This window comes from Corvus moneduloides, chromosome 7, assembly GCF_009650955.1.
Source record: "Corvus moneduloides isolate bCorMon1 chromosome 7, bCorMon1.pri, whole genome shotgun sequence".
NCBI lineage: Eukaryota > Metazoa > Chordata > Aves > Passeriformes > Corvidae > Corvus > Corvus moneduloides.
Window position 1 is genome coordinate 14,738,214 of NC_045482.1, and position 20,383 is coordinate 14,758,596.

Sequence of the window (20,383 nt, forward strand, 5' to 3'; positions counted from 1 at the left end):
AAAAACTTGGAACAATCTGAACATAGAGAGTCTTTAGATTCTAATACCATTGATTGAAAAAAACCCAGAGAAACCAAGAAATAAACTACTCCCCCCCCACCCCCCCCCCCCCCCCAAAAAAAAAATCCCCACCACCCAAGAAACTGAAAAACAGCAACAAAACCCACTCCAGATGTTATGCATAGCAGATAGCTGCAAAAATGCCTTTTCTGGTTGTTTTGGCATCCTGATTTCCTTCTCCCTCTTTAAGAAACTTGCCAAGGAATGGATGAAAATGTTAAATATTACACCAGCAAACCTATGATGGGACGCATGGTTCATCTTTGCTTACTAAAGGGGAGTCTCAGGCATGGGCAGACTGAGTTAGGCAAGGTCATACAGGCAGTGTCCTTCAGATTCTCAGGTTGGTGTGCTTACAGCAACACTTAATTCCACTGTGCCCATTATTAAATACATTTCTCTGAGAAAATTGTATCACTGGTAACATGTAAAAATTAGAAAGAGGAAATATTTGGGAAGATTCTTAAAAAAGCTCCTGATAAGTTAATTGTATTTCTGTAACAAATTTTGTTCAGAGACCAGAATATTACTTAGGTTCTAGGAAAAGTTACATCCTCAGTATATAAATAAAACCAACTGCAAATAAAATAGTACTTTTTTTATTTTAAATCTAGCAGATATGACCAACTTACTGCAGTATAATTTAATATAATATTGTAATATTAATATAATACATTCCTCTCAGGAAAATGAATCACAGAAATTCCAAGTTCAGGTCTCTGTATCAGGGAGTATAAAGGAAATTTTATAAAAAAGTAGTCAGAGCTTATTCTTAGGATATCACATCTATTCAACAAATTATTTCAAAAACTCCTGTGTATGTGAATTTGCATCTGAATTAGAATAGTTTATAATTGTACAGGTAGTGTGATACTGGTAAATGATACTGAATTTTCATCTGCCAAAGACATACTTTAAGACACCTTTTCTGGAAAAAAAAGAAAAGGTAGTTTGTTCTTTTTAGCTCTTATTCAGTGTTGCTCTAAGTGTAAATTCCCCTTCATTTGAACCTTGAGTATATCTGCTTTTGTATTCATGTAGTTCAGAAAAAGCTATATTAATGTGACATGTTTTATTTAAATGGCACTAATTAATCTCTGAAGTTAATAAGTCTTATTGGTGGTTTGGAAAGGAGAACACCGCAATTCTTTCATAAAGCATCTTTTTATCAGTGGAAGATAGATACAGAAATACCAGAATAAAAATGGTTAAACTTTTTATTTGCACGGCTGATGTCTGTGGAGACTAATGGTTACAAAATAATTTGACTTGAATATAATAAAAAGTTATTAAAAATAAGGAGGGATATTCTTTCACGTTCTGTCAAGTATGATTAAATACAGGAATTATTTTAAATTTTCTTCCCAGGCTTAACATTTACACAGTTGTCCTTATGTCCAGTTTCTGTGTGCCAGAATGAATTTTTAGTGAAGTATGCATGGCTTGAGTTGATGTGTTAGAATAAAAAACTGAAATTAATAAATTTTCTCATACAGTACATCACAATAAAATATGTACTTAAAAATTATGGACTTGGGCAGAACATACCTTTGTGTACAGTTTAATAAAAACCAGAAAAATGATATTTTTGCAGATTACAAGTAGTGTTGATATGATTGGGTGCAAGCAATTTGTAACAGGGGCTGGAGTTTGTAGTTACAGAAGCTAGGAGTTGGACTTGATGATCCTTGTGGGCCCCTTCCAGCTCAGGAACTCATAGGATTCTAAGGCTAAATCACCAATTGCACCAATTTAAATAAATAGGTGATCACGCAGAAAACAATGCAGAATCAAATCTTGAAATACAAGTGCCCCATTATGTCTGTGTTGTTTAAAATGCTACATTTTGGTGTTTGTAATACAGGGAGTGATCTGCAGCTAGATGAGAGAGAATATGGACTATACAAATGACCTTAATCTAGGACGTATTTTATTATTTGTGCTACCTTGCTTAAGTCAAGTTTGACTCTCTGCAGCGATTTATAATTTTAGACTTTATTTCCTTTGTCAGATTGCCTTTCTTGTACAATACAAAAATGTTGCCAAATTACTTTTGCTTGTAAACAAAATATCTAATGGTTTGTTTGGAAGAGAGGTTCGTCTTAGCTTTGCTTTGCGGTTATATTGTTATAGCAGGGAGGCGGTGTGAGTTCAAGTTACATTTCCATGTACTATGTACAAAGAAAATAGCACATGGGTGATTTTGTGTCCCTGACTGTCATTTCTTACAGAATTGTATTATCACTTAGTGATCATTTAGCACCAGTATTTTTTTCACTTTTATATTGTCATTTGAGTACGAAATGTCTCCTCTCATTAAACCTCAACAGTGTTATTTGTCTTAACTGGTCAGAAGAACATTACAGCTTAGTGTGCTTGTACTGATGAGTTCCTGTATCTTCTTAATTGCAACTACTGTAAAGTTTTTTTAGGATTTTGGTCTACATATTCATTGAACTTCCATGCTGTCTTTAAAAGAAAAAGAATTTTTCTCTTTGAATTTTATCCGCTGGAACTTACTTCTTTTAAAAGCTACTTATTTTAAGACAAAATGAACAGTGTGCCAACACGTTGATTATTAAATGGTCTGCTCTGCAATAAAGTGTGAGCAAATGTTATTCCCATCTGTGGTCTTCACTGAAGACTAAGAGAGGACTCACATCTAAGAACATTATGAATATGATGCATTTGCTGTTGAAAAGGCCAAGTTTATGGAACCTTTGTATTGCAACATTAGTACTTGAAAACATGGAGACTGTATTGAATCATGTAAATGAGACTGCAGATAAGGAAAGACTGACAACTCTGGAGTAAAATAAACTTGAATATCAGTGTCCTGTTGCTATGCTAGAATGCATTTCATTCAATAGCTTTAAATCTCAAAGGCTGCCTTTAAGATAAAGATACATTGCGTATATTCCATGCTTTACTGTAATTTTGTTTCAAGAATTCGTCTCATCTCTGTGTTGCTTCCCACTTTTAAATTCTGTGTGACAAAAAGATGATCTATCTACTTATTTATATGTAGAAAAACAAGAAAGCAGAAGTATAGGGTCTAATTTTAATGGCTCTCAGAAGCATAAAGCATGTTCAGTGATACCTAAAATCAGTGTGATTTTATTAGTAATTCCTGCAATCAAAGGTTTTACTAAGGAGCCAGATTGCTATGACTTGCACTAACATAAAATGTTGATTTTCTTTTTTCTGTTGGAATTTTAGGAAGCAGAATATAGATGCCGCATTTTCTGTGTAACAAAATTTTTAAAAATATTTTTTGTCCTATGCTAGCTGGAGAAACTCCTAAGTCAGCTTCAGGTTCACTCCCTTGTACAATGTCTGTCACAGAGCACCCAGCACTATATAGGCACTTGTGCCTGTATTTCTCTGAAACTCTGGCAGCTGCCTTTGAGCCCTTAATGATCAAGGAGAAGCAGGTTCATAAAGTGGTACATGAAGAACCTGACTTGTCCCACTGCAAAAATATAGCTCCTTCAGATTTAAAGACAAGTGTGAAGCTATATCAGCAACTCTAAAGAATGCCTACTTTCTAATTTTACAACATAGTTAGATAATCAGTAATAATACCAGTAATATTGTTACAATGAACAATCACTAAAATCCCCACCTAAGAACTGCAGAACTACAAAGTCCTATTTCTTATTTCAATTTTTTTCTTCTGTAGGGGTCAGGAGCTTCCCCCTGACAAGTGGCTCTGATTGCATTGTAGGTTGAGGCAGAGCACAAAGATACCTCATAGCTTGAGAAAAGCCAGCAGAGCCCTGGCGGCCTCCAGCACGTGGCATCAGCGCCATGTGTCCCAGCCCCCTTCGTGGTCCATGTGCACTTCCATGCAGGGGCAGCCAATGGCCATTGCTGCCCACAGCAGGGTCTGGTAGCTCCATTAACAAACACTCTGAATCTCCTGAAACACCCACTGGAATCTGTCCACTGCAGGCAAAGCTGCCTTGCTGGGTTTGCAGGTCTGCAGTTCCAACAAGCAGCAGACACTTGTCCATACTGGCATCTTCAAATGGATAGTAATGGATTTCACAGAATCACAGAATTGTTTGGGTTGGAAAACACCCTGAAGATCATCACTGTCCAACAGTTAATCCAGCACTCTGATCTTCCTATGTCACATCTACACATTTTTAAAATACCTCTAGAGATGGTAGCACAGCCACTTCCCTGGGTCATCTGTTCCAATGATGACAACCCTTTTCAGGGAAGAAATGTTTCCTAATATCCAATCTAAACCTTCACTGGTGCAACTTGAGGCCATTTTCTCTTGTCCTGTAACTTGGGAGGAGAGATCAACCCCTGCCCATGTACAACCTCCTTTTGGGTACCTGTAGAGAACAATAAGGTCTTCCCCTCAGCCTCCTTTTCTCTAGACTAAACCACCCCTGTTCCCTCAGCCATTCTTCTCAAAACTTGTGCCCCAGACCCTTTGCCAGCCTGAACTGATAAATACATCATCTATAAAAGTTCATATAAATTGATTTGTCATTAGTGTGTACTGACCTTATTTCAATTCAAGTAAGAAAGCAGCAGTATGAAGGGACTCGGAGGTTTCTGCCTTAAATTGACCTGGGACCACCTTTATGCTTTTCATTATTTGCTTTTCTAAACTTCAGTTTGTAATTCATGCGAATTTCCAACATGTTTTATCAGTTGATGAAGAATTTGAAAGATATTTTCTCAAATTTATTCTCCTGTTTACACTTTTTGTTCAGCAAATGGATTCTTGGCTTGGGACCAAATAACTGGTTTTTATATAATTAAATCCTAAATGCATTTATATAAGAAGGACAAAAATCAAATGAGTAGGAGGATAAAATGCAAAGATCCAATTTCTTTGAAGTTTCAGTTTGTAAGTTCTTTATTATTCTTGATGTTCTTGCTTTTAAAAAAATGCTCAGTCTGATTCAAAACTCATGATTTAGAGAGTACAAATTCTTCATCGGAAAGTTCTTTTTAGGCTTAAACTCCATGATTTTTTTTGGATTTTGAAAACAGGTCGTTTTTGAAGACAGTTTTTTTGGGTAAAACAGTATCTGTGTTAGTGTGATCAGAGTGATGAATGTTTTGGTTTTGTCTCCTGTTGTTTGTTTTCTTTGTCAGTTTATTTTTGCTTTGTTTCTTTTCAATTGGAGCTTTCCAGCATCTCTGTAAATTTTTTGCAGCATCCTTTGTGATGCCATTGGCTTACACTGATTTTTGGATTATGTCTACTTTTACTTATGCTGAATTTGTAGGAAGAATTTTGAACATAAACCTTATGGGGTTTTTTTCCCTATGATTTTTAGTGCATTACAAAAGATCTTTCTAAGCTGCTGTCTTCATCCAAGTGGCAGAAACCTTGTACACAAAATGAAATGAAAAGCTGCTTTGGGAAATAGAGATTATGAGAAACATGCTTTTAAATTTTTTAGCAAAAATACTCTTTTTAATCCCCCAGATATTTGCTATTAAAAACATGTAGAGAATAGGGAGAATCAGAAATTCTGGACTAAAGGAATTCCACAGAACAAAATCTTTGTTTTTTATAAAAGGCCATTTTGTTTGAAGCTTAGAGCAGTGCCAAGCATAATTTTGTTGGTACAGCCTTTGGTGCCCCAGCCTGGTGCTAAGTTACTGTATAGGGCATAAAATGAAAGCTGGTTTTCATTTCTTCTCTTCTGCATAATTTTGTGTCAGAACCACTGCTCTTTTATCACATGCTGTAATCTATTAGTTTTTCCTGAGCTTGATGTAGACTATGTAATACCAAGTATTTCCCATTCATAAAGATTCAGGTTAGAATAAAAAACTTTCACCTACACTGGGTGATACGAAAACGCGTCAGAAAAGGTTTTAAAAGGATGTTTTATACTACCTCCCTGTCCTGATCTGTGTCTTACCAGATGTACAAACAAGCAGTAACTTACAAAAATGGCGAGGTTATCCCTGAGGGCCTTTCTTAATTTCTCCCTTTATGATGGGAGGGGAGGACCAGTGTCCCCTGGGCACTGCCCCTGCCTTTCCTTATGTCAGCAAACGCTGCCAAGGAACCCCCATCTGGCAAACCCTTAAAAGGTGGGTGCTATCCTTATTTAAACTCCTTCCAACTCTAAATCCACCACTTTTAAAGGAGATCAATTGTTTTATGTCTGACATGGTTGGGCTTTGATGTCTGAAAAAGTAATTTGGAAGATGACTTTCTGGGGTTCATTTGCATTCAGCGAAGATTATAACCTGCTTTATAAAACAGTTCTGACCAAGCAAATCAGGCTTGTTTTTGCCACTCAGTCTCAATTATCATCTTCCTAACTTTCATGATTTCCTCAGGAAATCTAAAACTGTGTGTGTTTTATCTTCTTTTTATTCTCCTTCTTTTAAGAAACTCCACCCCACCACAAAAAATGAAAATCCAAATAACCAAAGAAAACGCCTCAACTAAAATGTGGCCAGCAAACCCACAGAAAACCAGGAAGAAACAAATACCGCTCACATTATTACTGCTTTTGGTAAGGTAATGTGGAATAAAAAATGTGTTAAGACAGAACCTCCAAATTATTTAGGAATTTGTTGTAACGTGGAAAGAATTGCTTTTATCTGGTAGTAATTGTATAGGGCAATGCTGAAAGATTACATTGATTCTGTTAAGAAAGAACAAGAAGGAACTGTGTTTGCCTTCTCTGTACTCAGTTAAACTGTGTTCAATGACTTTGTGAACACAGGGCATATTCATAGCCCACAAAGGGATTGAATGTGTCTATTTTTGTATCTTTCAGATGTTTTCTTCTAAAACACCGTATTGTAGTATACAGTCAGCTGTGGTATTCTTAGACACAGAAATTTGATTTGAAGGTATTTATCGATTAATGATGTAAAATTAAGGAAACATATGTAAGTAGATTTTTCATTGGTGAGCATTTTCTTTTCTCAGTGATCAGCTTGAAGGCCATGGGTGTGTTGAAGAATCTGATGCTCAGAGTGAGTTAGCAAAGTTTGGGGGTTTTTGGGCATGGTCTCCAAGCTTCTAGTCTAAGGAGTAGGAAAGAATTTCCAAAAAAGTTCCTGGAAATGGATTTTACCTTTAAAGTTTTATTTTGGGGTGTACTTATTTGTTTAGCACTTACTCCTATGAAGGAAGGAGTTGAGGAATTGAGAAGGGAATGGAGAAGGAGAACGATTTTAGTATTATGGGCTTGGCACTTTTAAGGCATGTTTTCAAATGTTGTAATTAAAAAAAAAGAAAATAATAGAGCATGTGGATGTTTCATTACAAATGAAAAGTATTTACCCTTTTGGATACTTACAAGTAGATATCATAGGAACTATACAAATGCACACTAATGAGGATTAATGAGCTGTTATATAAGTTAGTATTTAATTAATTTGGCTAAATATCAGTCTGTAGGAAGAAAATGCAATTTTTTTCATGCAAATAATTATTTTTGTATATGCAAATATATGTGATTGGAGCTGTGTCAATCCCCAGCAAATTCCAGTGTGGTCTTTTGTGAGATTATAGAAGCCTCTGCCAAGTGTGCTTTCAGATAATTTTTCTGAGTGAATTTGGAACCTAAGATTTCCCAAGAACACTGCAACTCATGCAATTTCCTGCCAATTTTGCAAAGTCGGTAACAGGGATGAACTAAGTGCACTTTGATATCTGTCATAAAAAGCAGTAGAATACTTTTTATATAATAATACTTATTTTGGAGACAGTTTTTTGGGTAAGAAGCTATAATATTGGTGTGATCAAAGTGATGAATCTTCCTTTTACAGTTGTCACAAATGTAAAATGTTGCTAAATGTCGTGAAGGTAGGCCTTGTCAGAGAATTTCCTCAGCTTGGATTTTCTTTCTCTATTTCTCTGCCTTGCTTACCATGTCCTACATCTCTCTTCAGTAGTAAGTACATTTTCACCTCACCAATATATCAGAAGTCATCAGATTGTGCCACAAAGCAAGTGTCTATCTAAAAAAAAGAAAAAAAACCTCCAAAAGAATTTTGAAGTCTATGTTGATACTTACTTGGAAGGGTAGAAACCATGCTAATAGTAAGCAACATCCAATCGAATGTTGTCCCAAGCCAATTTAACATATATTTTGTCTATCCTTAAAACTGGTTACAGAAACCATATTTGGTTAAGTAACTTTTTATTGTTGTCAGTAGATAAGTTCAGTCAGATGGGTCTGAATCTGCAGAAGGCATTACTTTTACTAAAGCTTCATTGAAATTAAATTTGGAGTTTGAATCAGTGCCCAGGAATGATGTCAGCTATAGCAGATTAAATTTGCTAATGTCTCTTCATTTTAATTGTGTTTTTAAAACAAAGCAGATAATTCTTCCAGGCTTTTGTCTTTTATGTTTTTAGCCTTTGTTTGGGCTGAGTATTTCAGGTTATCAACTATTAAATTTTAAATCTATTTTGCAGTACCTCTGCATGCAGAAGCATCGATTTAGTAGACACGTTTCAACAATAATTTGTAAGTAGTAAAATGTTCAATATTTTACCAGTCTTTTGCATACTGTCATAGTTGTTGTTTTATATTTTGGAGGAATGAGTAAAGGGAAAGGCAGAGAAATTATGACTGATGTGCTGTATTATCTGTTACTTATCCTGAAAAATCAAATACATTAAATAGTTCTTGAATTCCTTTAATATTAAAACCAGTATATAACATGTAGGACATTAGTTAAATAATTCAATTTTCTGTCTCTGATAATATTGTGTATTAGATATACCTGGCCAGGATTTTGTATTATAGTAACAAGATAGTTTTGCTTATCTTCTATCTGGTGATATTCTTATGGTCTGACCACAGCCTGAGAGATGTTAGCCTTTTTATTTGTATCTTATGTCACATTAATAATGGTTGTAATTATCTTTATCCTTAATCTGCTAAAAATCTTAATAACATAATTAAATCAATTGCATCCTGCAGCAATGAATTCTGCAGGTAAATTGTACTGTCTGTATCCTGCTGCTGGAAGCAATGTGAAGTGTTCAAATTTCAAGTACTTTAAAGGAACGTTCAAGTAATTGGAAATGAAAAGTCCTAATTTACTGGACTAAGTGGCAATACTTTGCTGTGTGTTAGAATCCTAGAGCCCCAGTTTTACATGGAAGGGAGCTCTCGAGGTCTTGTAGTCAAACATGATGAAGGTACTTGGGAATGTGTCCAGCTGAGCCTTGAACATTCTTAAGATGGCAATTCCACAGTCCTTCTGTGCAACCTCCTCCAGTACTTAACTACTCACAATGAAAATTCTTTTCAAAATATTGGATTTTCTAGTGGTAATTCTTCCCCCAAATGCTGGAATTTCACATGTTTCTACTTGCTTATTGCCTCTTGTCTTATAAATGTGCACCTTTGAGAAGTATCTGCTCCATCTCCTCTCTATCCTTTGACTAGGTGATTGTAGCTGTAGCTGGGGAGCAATAAGGACTCCCCTGAGCCTTGTCTACTATGGGCTCCCCAGTTCCCTTACTATTTCATAGATGATAGAGAGCAGCCTTGCAAGGACCTTGTCTGGCTCCTTCAGCACCTTTGGATGCCTCCAGTCTCATGGATTTGCTTATGTCCAAATTAGTTAAGTGATTCCTTCCCTTTATCTCTCTACAGCAAGTACTGCTTCACTCCCACAGTGTGTGCTAGGAGGCTTAGGGACGTGGAAACCCTCAGGACAAGCCATTCCATGGAAAAATAAAATGCTCTTTTCCATTATTTTTAAATTCCTTCCAATGAAGATACTTGGGAATCTTTACCATCCCTTCTTTTCCTCTTTTCCAGATCATATCTTCACCTATGTGTGCACTTTTCTTTCACCAGTTCTAGTAACCATCCCAATACTGTGAGAATTTCTTGGCTGAGACCAGTCAGATAAGGCAGGGGGAATAGGTTTGCCATTCTTGCAGAAAACCAGGTTGGCTAGGTTGCACCTATGCAGCTTTAGTCTCTTGTTTCTGTGGGATGTGACATGTGAGGATTCACTGGTGTATAAAGCTGAAATAAGGAGGTACAAAGGTAGCCTTTGTCCTACTGTTGCATCCCTCTCTCTCCAGACTTTCCATTATGGAAAGGTCTTTATGTGATCTGACCTATTATTTTGTAAAAAAAATTTAGACATAATGGTACTTTCAGGTGTGAAAAATATCAAGCAGTATGTTGCTGATGCTAGAAAAATGTTTGTAAGGTTTCCTAATGTAATTAATCTCTTTGATCTCAGGAGCGGTACATGAATATTGCTTCACTCTCTTAGAAAAGCAGAAACAATGTTGGTTTGACATCTGAGGACAAGTAAGAGATGAAATCTTTGTCTTGTTCTGTTCTTATACTTGCACTGCTACATTTTTGTCTTGTGCACTTGTTATAGCACTTGGATAACCTATATTTCTTCTTGTTTATCTATTTTCCTTCTGTTTGCCTCATGGTTTAATATAACTTCCCACAATAACACAAGTCAGTTATGAAATTCAGAACATCAGGTACAAAGTTCTCAGACAACTTCCAGCTGCTTTTTTATACAAGGTGAGTACACATTAAAACTGTCTTAGAAATTATGTTATCCACTACTGCTTAATTTCTCTGGTTTTCTTTATCAAGGCTTCCAAGAGACAGGGAAAGCTATATTAAAAAAATGTTCCTCTGTACATAAAAATTGTGTAAACCTCTGCTAATTTTAGCAACTCTCTTGAGCAATCAGTCCCAAAAGCTCTTTTTTCTTCAGAACTCATTAGTCACATGGTCAAGTTTTAACTGGTTTGGAAAGATGACATAGCACAGCAAAGTTCACGGTGAGGAAATTTTACTCTGATGACACCATTTGCACAACACTTGAGCAAGATTTTAGCACTGGACATCAGCACAGGGGATGTTTTTTCTCCTACTTAATTTTGTTCTCTGCTGCAGCTCACATTTTGACCCCAGAAGTGGTCTTGTTTTTCCTGAGAGTGAGTTGGCAGTGTAACCTTCTTGCCTCTGACTGCATGCTCTTCTCTAAGTGGAAAGCACTTTATTTGTCAGACGAAGGGGAGAAGAAATAATACTTTACCCAACTGGGAGGTGCTGGAAAGCATTGTTGCTCAGGGTCCTGTGTCACCAAACAAAGGTGTGTCACACACCTGTCTTTTGAAATGTCATGAGCACTCGTAAACTGCTTGCAACTGTCCCAGTGACAGACTCACTCCTGAACGATGTAATTTCAAAGTACCAGTGCTGTTGGCAGAAAAGGAACACTTTGTAATTTGAGAGGTTTAGGCTTCCTCCTAAAACTCTCCTAAGTCGGTATTTTTTTTCAAGAAACTGCATTGTTTAGCTTCGGTTACATTCACTAGTGCACTTCTGTCTCCACAGAATACAATTCAAACTTTTTGAATGTATCTAATGTATTTGCAAAATAAATTTCTAATAAATCTCTCTATGAAATGCAGTCTTTCACTGAAAACTTAGTTGTATAACTATAGAAAAGCATAATTTCTAAAATTCAATGAATAATGCATCGATGATTCAGACAGATTTTAAACTCTATAATGGCTGATCAGAGTTCAGGAATAGACCTAATACTGCAATAATAAGCAGATTTCAGTTTAAGACAGGCCACAGGGACCCACCAATGTTTTCCAAATTTGAGGACCAGATACAACGTGTAATTCAGGTACTGGGAAGGTTTTTGGTATGCAAAATGAAAAAAAAATCCTCATGCTGCCAGTTTTCCCTGTCAGTTTAATACTCCACTCAACTTTTAAGGTATTTAAAAGCCAAAGCCTTGAAAACATCTTGCTGAAATTAAGGTTAAAATGCAGAATATATTAAGAAAGGACCTTTTCAGCTGCCCTTAGATTTCAAATTCTGTAGCAATTCCCTGAACTGTAGAGGTTTGAACAGACTAATTCTGAATTAGCTATTATTGTGCATATTCTTACATGTACAGAACTGCACCAAAAGTGCAGGTGATACTTGGGGTTATGATGCAGTTTTGTCTCAGGGAGGGTGTGTTTGCCATTCTCTCCTGAAAGCTCAGATCTGCAATTCAGGTTTGGAAGGAATCCTATGTAGGGTGGGATGATTTGATTCCACCTCTTTGGGACAGCTACTAGTGGAAAGCTTCTGTACAGTAAAAATAGCTACAGTCAGGGTAGATTCCCAAGTTTATCTCTTTAGTTTGAGATGAAGAGACTTTTTTTCTCTGCTAGCATCTGCTCTGTTATAATACTTTATAAATATCAAGAAACATTTTCTTGTTGCTGTGGTCCTTGTGTAAGTAATGTTTAGCAAAAGGGAATGATTTTTTTGTTTTCTTTGTGGAGTAGCTCAAAATGATTGCCCAAAAAACCCCTTTTAGACAATAATTAGCTGAAATTGCTTTACTCCATGTTGTCCATATCTACACATCTTTCCACCATGGAATAGTTATTTTCTTTACAGCTGATGTAGTTCAGTGGGATAAACTGGTAAATGCTTTGTCAAATCTAGATTTTCTGTTTCCTATTGTTTTGTATTTTGTAGTCTTTCTTTCTCTAGTTATATGTAAATACCAATAACTTGGCTGTTACAGGTTTTCACAGTTAACCACAGCTTCTGTGTTCAAATGACTTTTCACCTTACCCCTACCTCTTCTGTACATGATTATCAAAAGTATGATATCTCCTAAAGATTGAATTGAATACATCCAAAATGTGATAAAACAGGCAATGGGCTCTGATAAAAGTCAACTAGTCTGGAACATCTGTATTTATTCTACAACAGTTTGTTCTTCACTATGGGGGCAGTCTTGCCTTTTCGACATCATTAATTATCAATCTCATGTTGTTATGAAGTACATAATCATCCTTGTGATTCACTGTGGCAATTTCAATCCCTCTTATTTCAATGCTGCTGCCTGTTCTAGAAAGGTTTCCTCACTTTGCAAAAATTAGCATATTAGTTTTGTAGCCAAATTGTTTCCTAAGGAGTTCCTAAAAGCTACTGTTTGTTTCATGAATGTTACTTCTCAATTTCATTTGATGCTTTTCAATACCAGTTTACCAATTTGTTCTAAATAAAGAAGTTAAAAGTCACCAAACCTTCAAAATCTGTAATCTCTATTGCCTTTGGCTGTGCTGATTGCCCTGTGACGCTGTATGAGCTACGTGCAATTGCTGTTTTCAGAAAATTTAGTCCAATTGTCATGGTTCTCTATAGTAATTTTTTTCCTGAAGTACTACAATTAAATACTAAAAAGTTATAAAGGAGTCACTTTTAAAGGGAAATAATACTGAAGAAAATGTCAAATGTATTTTGTACCTCCCATTCTTTGCTCATTCTACATCTGTTTTGTTCCCTGTGTGAAACAGTTATCTTTTAGCTTAAATTACCAATGAATTTCTTCTAACCAATTTATACATACCTGAAGAAAGATGTAGATGCCACCTGAGCATCTGTCTTACGAGGCAGGTCAAGACGTTCTTTTAATCCACCCTGCCTTGAACCACTCTCTTGCTTCATTTCATTCACTAATATGCAAGGCACTTTCTACTGAAGATTTTTCGAACTTTGGTTCTAAAGCCTCTTTCTAGGTCCATCTGCTCAAGAAACACTGTCTTTATCTTCCTCTGTTTTTCTACTTATGATGCAGTAGCAAGTTTTCCTGTGCAGTTCTTTTTGTTCAGATTATCTATAACACATCTCTTACGTATTACATATCTTGACAATTATTCATTTTTTGCTCTCTCTCCATCTCCTAGAATTTTTCAGATTGTTTGGTTCACTGAATTAAGTGAATGATTCTATCATTCTAAATTGAGTGTTATATTCAAAGTAAACTTAAAAATAGATGTGCTTAACAGGGCACCTGGATGTCTGATTCTGTGGACTGCAGTGAAGTCCAACACAAGTGCAGATTTAAGACATCTGCCTTAGTCAACCGAACTTTACTTGGCACTGAATTGGTCTGTGAACACTCACACACAGCCGTGACAGACCTTTGGTGCTGGTGACTTCTAGTAAAGGGCATTATTGAACAATCAAATGTGATAAAGTCTTTGCAAACCTACCTATGTGTCATAGGCAGGTTTGCAAATACATATCTGTTTGTGCCCTGAGGTTTTCATCTACTTTGCTTGCAAGCTTTTGTGGGTATTTGTTTTCATTTTTAATTGCCTGAAAGCTTTGATAAATCTGACACCATGTTCATTACCAATATGATAGGCCATGCACACAGCAAACAAAAACAGGAGTCTTTTTTTCCTTGCTAAACTTAAAGTTGGTACTTGAAGGACACATAAATGAATATACATACTTTAGTGATTATATAAACAAGCCTCAAATACAGTAAATCAGATGAAGCAAAAAATACTAAAGTAGAAAAAAAAGGGAAAATGTTCCCTGTTTGGTCTCCTTATGTAGGTCATTTAAGCACTGTTAATATATCAATCCCAGCTCTTTTGCCTACTTAATTGAGTCAATGCCAATGCACTGTGTAGACCATATGCATAACTTTTTAGAGTTGTTATTCCTCAATTATGTAACTGTACTAATTTTGTTAATATATTCTGTGGAGAATCTGAAAATCCAAGATTACTGTAACGTCAATATTTTGCCATTGCTGAATTGCTGGAAACCTATGTATTTAAATAAAATCCATGAACTTTAGTAAGACCAAATATTTATTCTTCCTGTGCTGTGCTTCCTATTGATTAATAATTCATATTATTTGGACATTGCAAGCAAGCTGGAAACTCTGCTCGTGCAAAAGAGGATTGCACATCACAAATGTGAATAAAATAGACAATGGGGAGAGCAAAAGGAGGCATGGAGGAGACTGTCTAAACCATTCCTTTTCTGCAAGGGCAGAATTCGAGTGATATGATCTCTGTGCTATCTTAGGTTCTGTTCACAAAGCATCATGTAGCAGTCGAGTCCACTGGCAGACAGTTCTTCAGTGGTTTAACTCTGTTACTTACAATGCTGTTGAACTCTGTCTTACCCAGCAAATAAATGCAATGCTTTACCTGCTTAAAATTAAATGTGCATCAGTGCTTGATAGATCAGGGCCAGGATAGACAGCATGCAAATCTCTAATACTTGCTGTCACTAATTACAGTAAATTTCTCTTATCTTTTTGAGGATTTGTTTTGTTTTGGTTTTTTTCCCTTATGTTTTCAGATTTCTTAATTGGTTCATGGCTCTCCTGCAGTTCCACCACAGGGAAGTTTGTGTTGTCACGTTTGGAGGGATGGGTATTAGTTTGACAAGTCACCCTGCAGGTCTCTTGATACTTCCTTATTTTCCATGTGTCATGAATTAGGTGTTTTGAAGATTAATTTCAAACAAAACAGCATATTTAGTTTCCCTTCAGGAGCAGAGGAATTTAAATGTCTTTAAAATAGAACTCTCATTCTCCTCATCAAGCCTGCATGATCCCTTTCCTGTTCTTATAGCTAATTAACTGGTCTAGCTGCAGGATTTTCCCAATTTCAAGGTAAGTTGTTTTCATTGCAACTGTGTGATTTTAGCATAACTGTAAAGGTCTGTCAGTATTCAATATTGAAAAGGCAGCCTGTTTTCTTTACTGCTACATGTATTTCAAAATTATTTCTTTGCATTAATATTACTACTGGAGTGACTTACTTCTAGATAAAAGAAAAGCTTAGTGTAAATTTTCATTAAGTGTAGATTCTTAGCTGAGGATTAAGTGGCACTGGGAGAGTTTTATTATTGCCATAATTAAGGGTGAAGAAGTTAATTTTTCCTGTTTTAATGTATTTCCATATTGGCTAATAGAAGTGTGTGTTGACTTTAGTATGGAAATTTTAAGATAAAATCTAAAAAAAATAGAAAAAACTAGGCAAAGGGCAAAAAGATTTTTTTTTAGGACAAAGATGGGACTGTAACGACAACATGCTGGCAGTGTAGCACAAATGATGGGTTAGGCAGGGTAAGAACAGAAAACTGGTTCAAGAACAGGAAGTGGAAAGATGAAAACTTTGAAGGATAATTTATCATTTCAGGTGCTAGCCCTCTTGATTGGCCTTGCTTTCCAAAGTAGTTGCTCATAGTTTAGTATTCTGGATCTTCTTTTGACCTGCTTGTACTGCAGGGACAGAGGTCTGTGTCTCTGAGCAGGTCAGGTTGTCTGCAATTCCTCCGCTGATCCCCTCATTGCTCTGTACAGGCTGTAATGTGTGTCTGTGCTGTGTTCCAGTGGCACCCTCCTGTCCTTTGGCCCTGGATCACCTCTTGCAGCAAGAGCTGTGTAGGCACTGCCTTGGCTCTGTCATTCTCAGCCTTGTGCCTCCCTCCACTGAGCTAGAGGAAGGATGTAGGCTCGGCTGCTTCATTCTCTGAGCATTATTCACAGAAGCTAAAGGGAGGAAAGGTCTCTCCTTTCCCAGTGTTTCCATAAGGGCTTTTTGCTCCTGTTTTCAAGATAACTTAAAAGTTGGTCTTTTGTTTTAGCTGGTTTGTTTCTGTCTCCTTAGGGAACTACAGGACATGCTCTGGCAGATTTCTTGATTTTCAAATGCCTCATTTATCTGTGTTTTTTTGTTTCCTGCTCTTTCTTTCGTTTTCAGAGATACAATTTTGTCATCAGTGTCTTCTCTGGTGGTTTGCTGTATGGATTCTCAGGATAAACCTTTGGAACAAAGGCTGCTCTGTTTGTCTTTTGCTTAAGCCATGCTGGGTGCTTTTGCTGTAGGAATTTCCATTGTTGCAGTGGCAGGGTCCTTTAGGGAGCAGAGTTTTTACAGTTTTCCTTTGTGGAGTTCTGGTGACGTTAGCAGGTGTATGTCTGTTTACAGGGATACTGTTCGGGCAGTTTGCACCTTCCTTCCTTCCTGAAGGATATTGCCTTCTCATTATACTTTTCTCCAGTAAATCAAAGCAATATATCTTCAGTTACTGAATTCCTTCTGAGGGAGAGAGAACAGCTTGCAAACACCACTTTTTTTCATTGTAGAATTGGACAACAAGAGCTGGAAATATTTTATGAGAAAAAAAGAGGCCCTTAAAATTCCCCTCTGTCCCTGGAGGTTTCTGTGGTTTCTATAAATACTAAATTTCTTTGCTTTGCTTCAGATATTTGGCAGTTAAAAGGCAGGGAAGAGCCCAGATTAATGTGAGATGTTCTTATTAATTATTCCATGGAAGGATATTTATACTCTCTCTTACAAACTTTGGTTAGACTCCATGCAAAACAGGAGTGGAAAGTTTGGAAGCTTTTAGGTGGTTCGAAAGTACTACTGCTGCCTTTGACCAAATAAATGCCTTACAGTTTTTGAAAACACAGTTTGTATTTCTTCATTGTTGTCTTATGATGCTGTTTGAAAATTTTAAGTGATTTCACTCATCCAGTTTTTCAGAAATTGTTAGTGAGTTTTATGGTACTGACTCTTATATAGCTGAGCCAAGAAGAAGTCGGTGAAACTCTGTGAGTTAATACCAGTTTAAAATTGTGCATGTCTTAAATCCTTGGAAGCAAATGAAATGTACTGTTTAATTATCCACCTGAAATCAGTGTGCAAAAGATGCAACTCAAACTGGTTTATAACTCTCATAGGGTGTAATTTGTCTCTATAATGTGCATAAAAGGTGCCGTAGAGAAAGAAAATTGATTAGGAAATTCTGAAGTGTTAGCATTATTTCAATGCTGTGAGCCCCTTCTTTATTTTTCTGTAAGAGCTTGAGTACTTAGTAGTATTATCCATTTCTGCCAATTGCATCAGATGGGAGCTCTCATCATTTCGCTTCACTGTAAAATTGAACACCGATAAAGCTGTTTACTTAAAGCCATACTGAAATATGCCTCCCTTACCCTTAGGTTCCTTCCAGTCACCATCTGAGGACGCTCATCCTCACTTTTCCAATGTGGACCCAAAGCTCCTTTCCCCAAATGGCAGTGGCACCAGTAGCTGACAAAACTGACACATGTACTCCCTCCTGGCGCGCTCCTCTTGCCTGGCTTCTTGCACAGCTCTTAATCTTATTGAAACAAACATGATCACTGAGGCAAGTCTGGGGTATATTTGATTGTTTTGCTGCTGCTTCAGAAATGAAGATTTTTACTCAGCAAACAAGACAGGTGCTATTTTCAGAGTGGAGAAGCACTCTGCAAACCCAAGTCTGTGACTGAGCAAGCAGTAAGGAAATCCTCTCCTTTGCCCTCTCCAAGCCCCGACTTTGGCAGTACAGATAGGTTCTCAGGTTTGCACTTGGAAGGCAGAGCAGGCAATCTGCTGCATGGCTCATATACTGATTAGTCCTCAACCCTTTTGCTGTTTGTATGCACTTAATTGTTTTTTGCTGGCAGACACACACAGTTCAGCATCAGATTTTGACACACACATGCTGCTGTCCCGGAGGATCTGCGGAGCGGGCTGTCTTGCAGCTGCTGCATTTTCCACCACTTAAATTGACAGTTACCTACTGTGTGGAGTTGCTAGGAGAAGGTGAACAGTCATCATTACAGCATATTCCTTCAATAACAACCTGTAGCGCTCACTGATTTCTCTTCTGCAGGGATTTAGACATGTCTTTGCTACTGACTTAGCATTTGTACAGTCATATTTTTATTGAGAGGCTGGTAGATATTTATTCAATAAGAAACAATTCAGGATCAACTAAAGAGAGGAAATCTCTGGCATTTGAACATACACTCTTTGTAGGGTGATGTGGCTGATACTGGCATCTACCATCTGCTTTCGTATTGCAGACTGTTTCTCCAACCTGCAAAGCAGAAACCAGCCTTTCTTTCCTTCTGGATTGTTAAAGCCATTCACATTTATTCTGCATGGCAATGAATTATAGTCCATTTTAAGGAATCTTTTGTGCTTCTGTGTGTATTCCTACAGCAGAAAAAGTGCATGAGAAAGGAGCTTGAGCAGTCAGTAGTATAACTAGCTGGCTCTCCCATATGGATTAGACTCGTGAGGTCAGAGGAGCTGTGTGTACTTGCTCTGTGCTTGGGGGGGAAGAGTGGATTTGTCTGTCAAAGTGAATAGCAATTCAGGCAGGATCGTCCCTCAGCTGTTGTAATTCTGATGTGTTTTGATATGACAGCAGCTACTGTCTAACATGCGTGGATCTTCTGAAATGTGTAGCGGACTAAGGACTGCTTTTACTTGCTGCTGAGCCTGACTGTAACTGTATCGCTGTAGGACAATAACGATGGGGGCTCGAGCGACAGAAACAACTCGGGAACTGGAAAGCGCCTCTGTACAGTACCAAATAGGAGGACATGCAGAGAAAATGTGGCAACGACTCAAAGGAATGTGAGTAGCTTGTCTCCTTGGCTTTTGTTCTGTTCCTTGGGAAAGATAATTTTCTTCTGTTTGTTAAAATGTCTAATTAGCAAACGGGAGAGTTATCTTTAAGCTGTGAATAGTATTTGCTCTCACAATACAGTACATTGGTCTCGTTTACCAGGGTACTTAGATTAATGTCAGACTCTCTGTTAGGTTCATTCATCTCATTTAAAAGATGTATAATGAGTGAGAGTTGTTATCCAAATTGAAATGCAGGTAAGTCCTTCCAAGTTAGCACTTCCATATCTCTGATATGATTTTGTAAATGTTATCTTCAGAATCAGCATTTCTGGAGCTGTTTCATCACTGCTGTCAGTATGTATGGGTAAGTATATTATTGCAATTCTATAGGAAGTACTAATACTTTGCCTTTAAGACTGAAGGTAAAGAAGTCTATATTAAAAGGTGCTTAGCTATTAGGAAGTTGCTGCGTCTGTTTTTTGTCAATTATTTTGGTGTTCAATAATGCTAGAAACTGATTGAAGGAGTATTTGAGGGGACCACTATGTACATGCTGTGTCTAATTCACTCCTCTCAAATGCAATTTTCATGTAGACTTTTGGTGCAAATGATCAGTAAATAAACATCTGCAACCTGTCAGAGAGAAACTCCAGTGTGTCCTAAACCCTTCAAACTTCAACATCTTCTTTTAAGTAACTGCCAGGTTTTTGCTCTGAAAGCTGATGTCAGAATGTTACAAATAAATACATGTTACACTTGTTGAAGCAAGGAAATCGCAGTAGTATTTTTGCTGGAAAGATTTGTAATCCTGGGTTTCTAAAGGTATTCCACAGATGCTATATAGTGCCTCAGCTGTTGAAGATAAACAGGTTATTTAAAGCGTGGAGGATTAGATGCACCGGCTATGGCACTGCCTGTTTCCTCTGTGCCTTGGGTAGAGACTCAAACTGGCTGTGGGGAAGGGACTTTCCACCATCTGCTTTATTTTAAGAGAAATTGCTTTGCTTGATTGTAAAGTCACTTTTCAGGTGTGGCCAGGGATTTATCTTAACTTCTCTGTGGTATATTTTTGAATATTTGCTC

General features: G+C 37.0%; 1 protein-coding gene across 3 annotated transcripts in view; it reads left to right on the top strand.

The window, feature by feature from the left end:
- PDE1A (phosphodiesterase 1A) overlaps positions 1 to 20,383 on the top strand; it is a 181,003-nt gene that overhangs the window by 9,084 nt on the left and 151,536 nt on the right. Inside the window, exons 1-2 of one of the 3 annotated variants that reach the window (XM_032114163.1) lie at positions 18,467 to 18,484; positions 19,193 to 19,306. In XM_032114163.1, the coding sequence (XP_031970054.1) occupies positions 19,203 to 19,306 (104 nt within the window). In that variant the 5' untranslated portion in view covers positions 18,467 to 18,484; positions 19,193 to 19,202. Of the gene's footprint in view, positions 1 to 18,466; positions 18,485 to 18,527; positions 18,967 to 19,192; positions 19,307 to 20,383 lie in introns of those variants that run through there. The other 2 variants (XM_032114161.1, XM_032114162.1) reach the window with 2 other exon arrangements.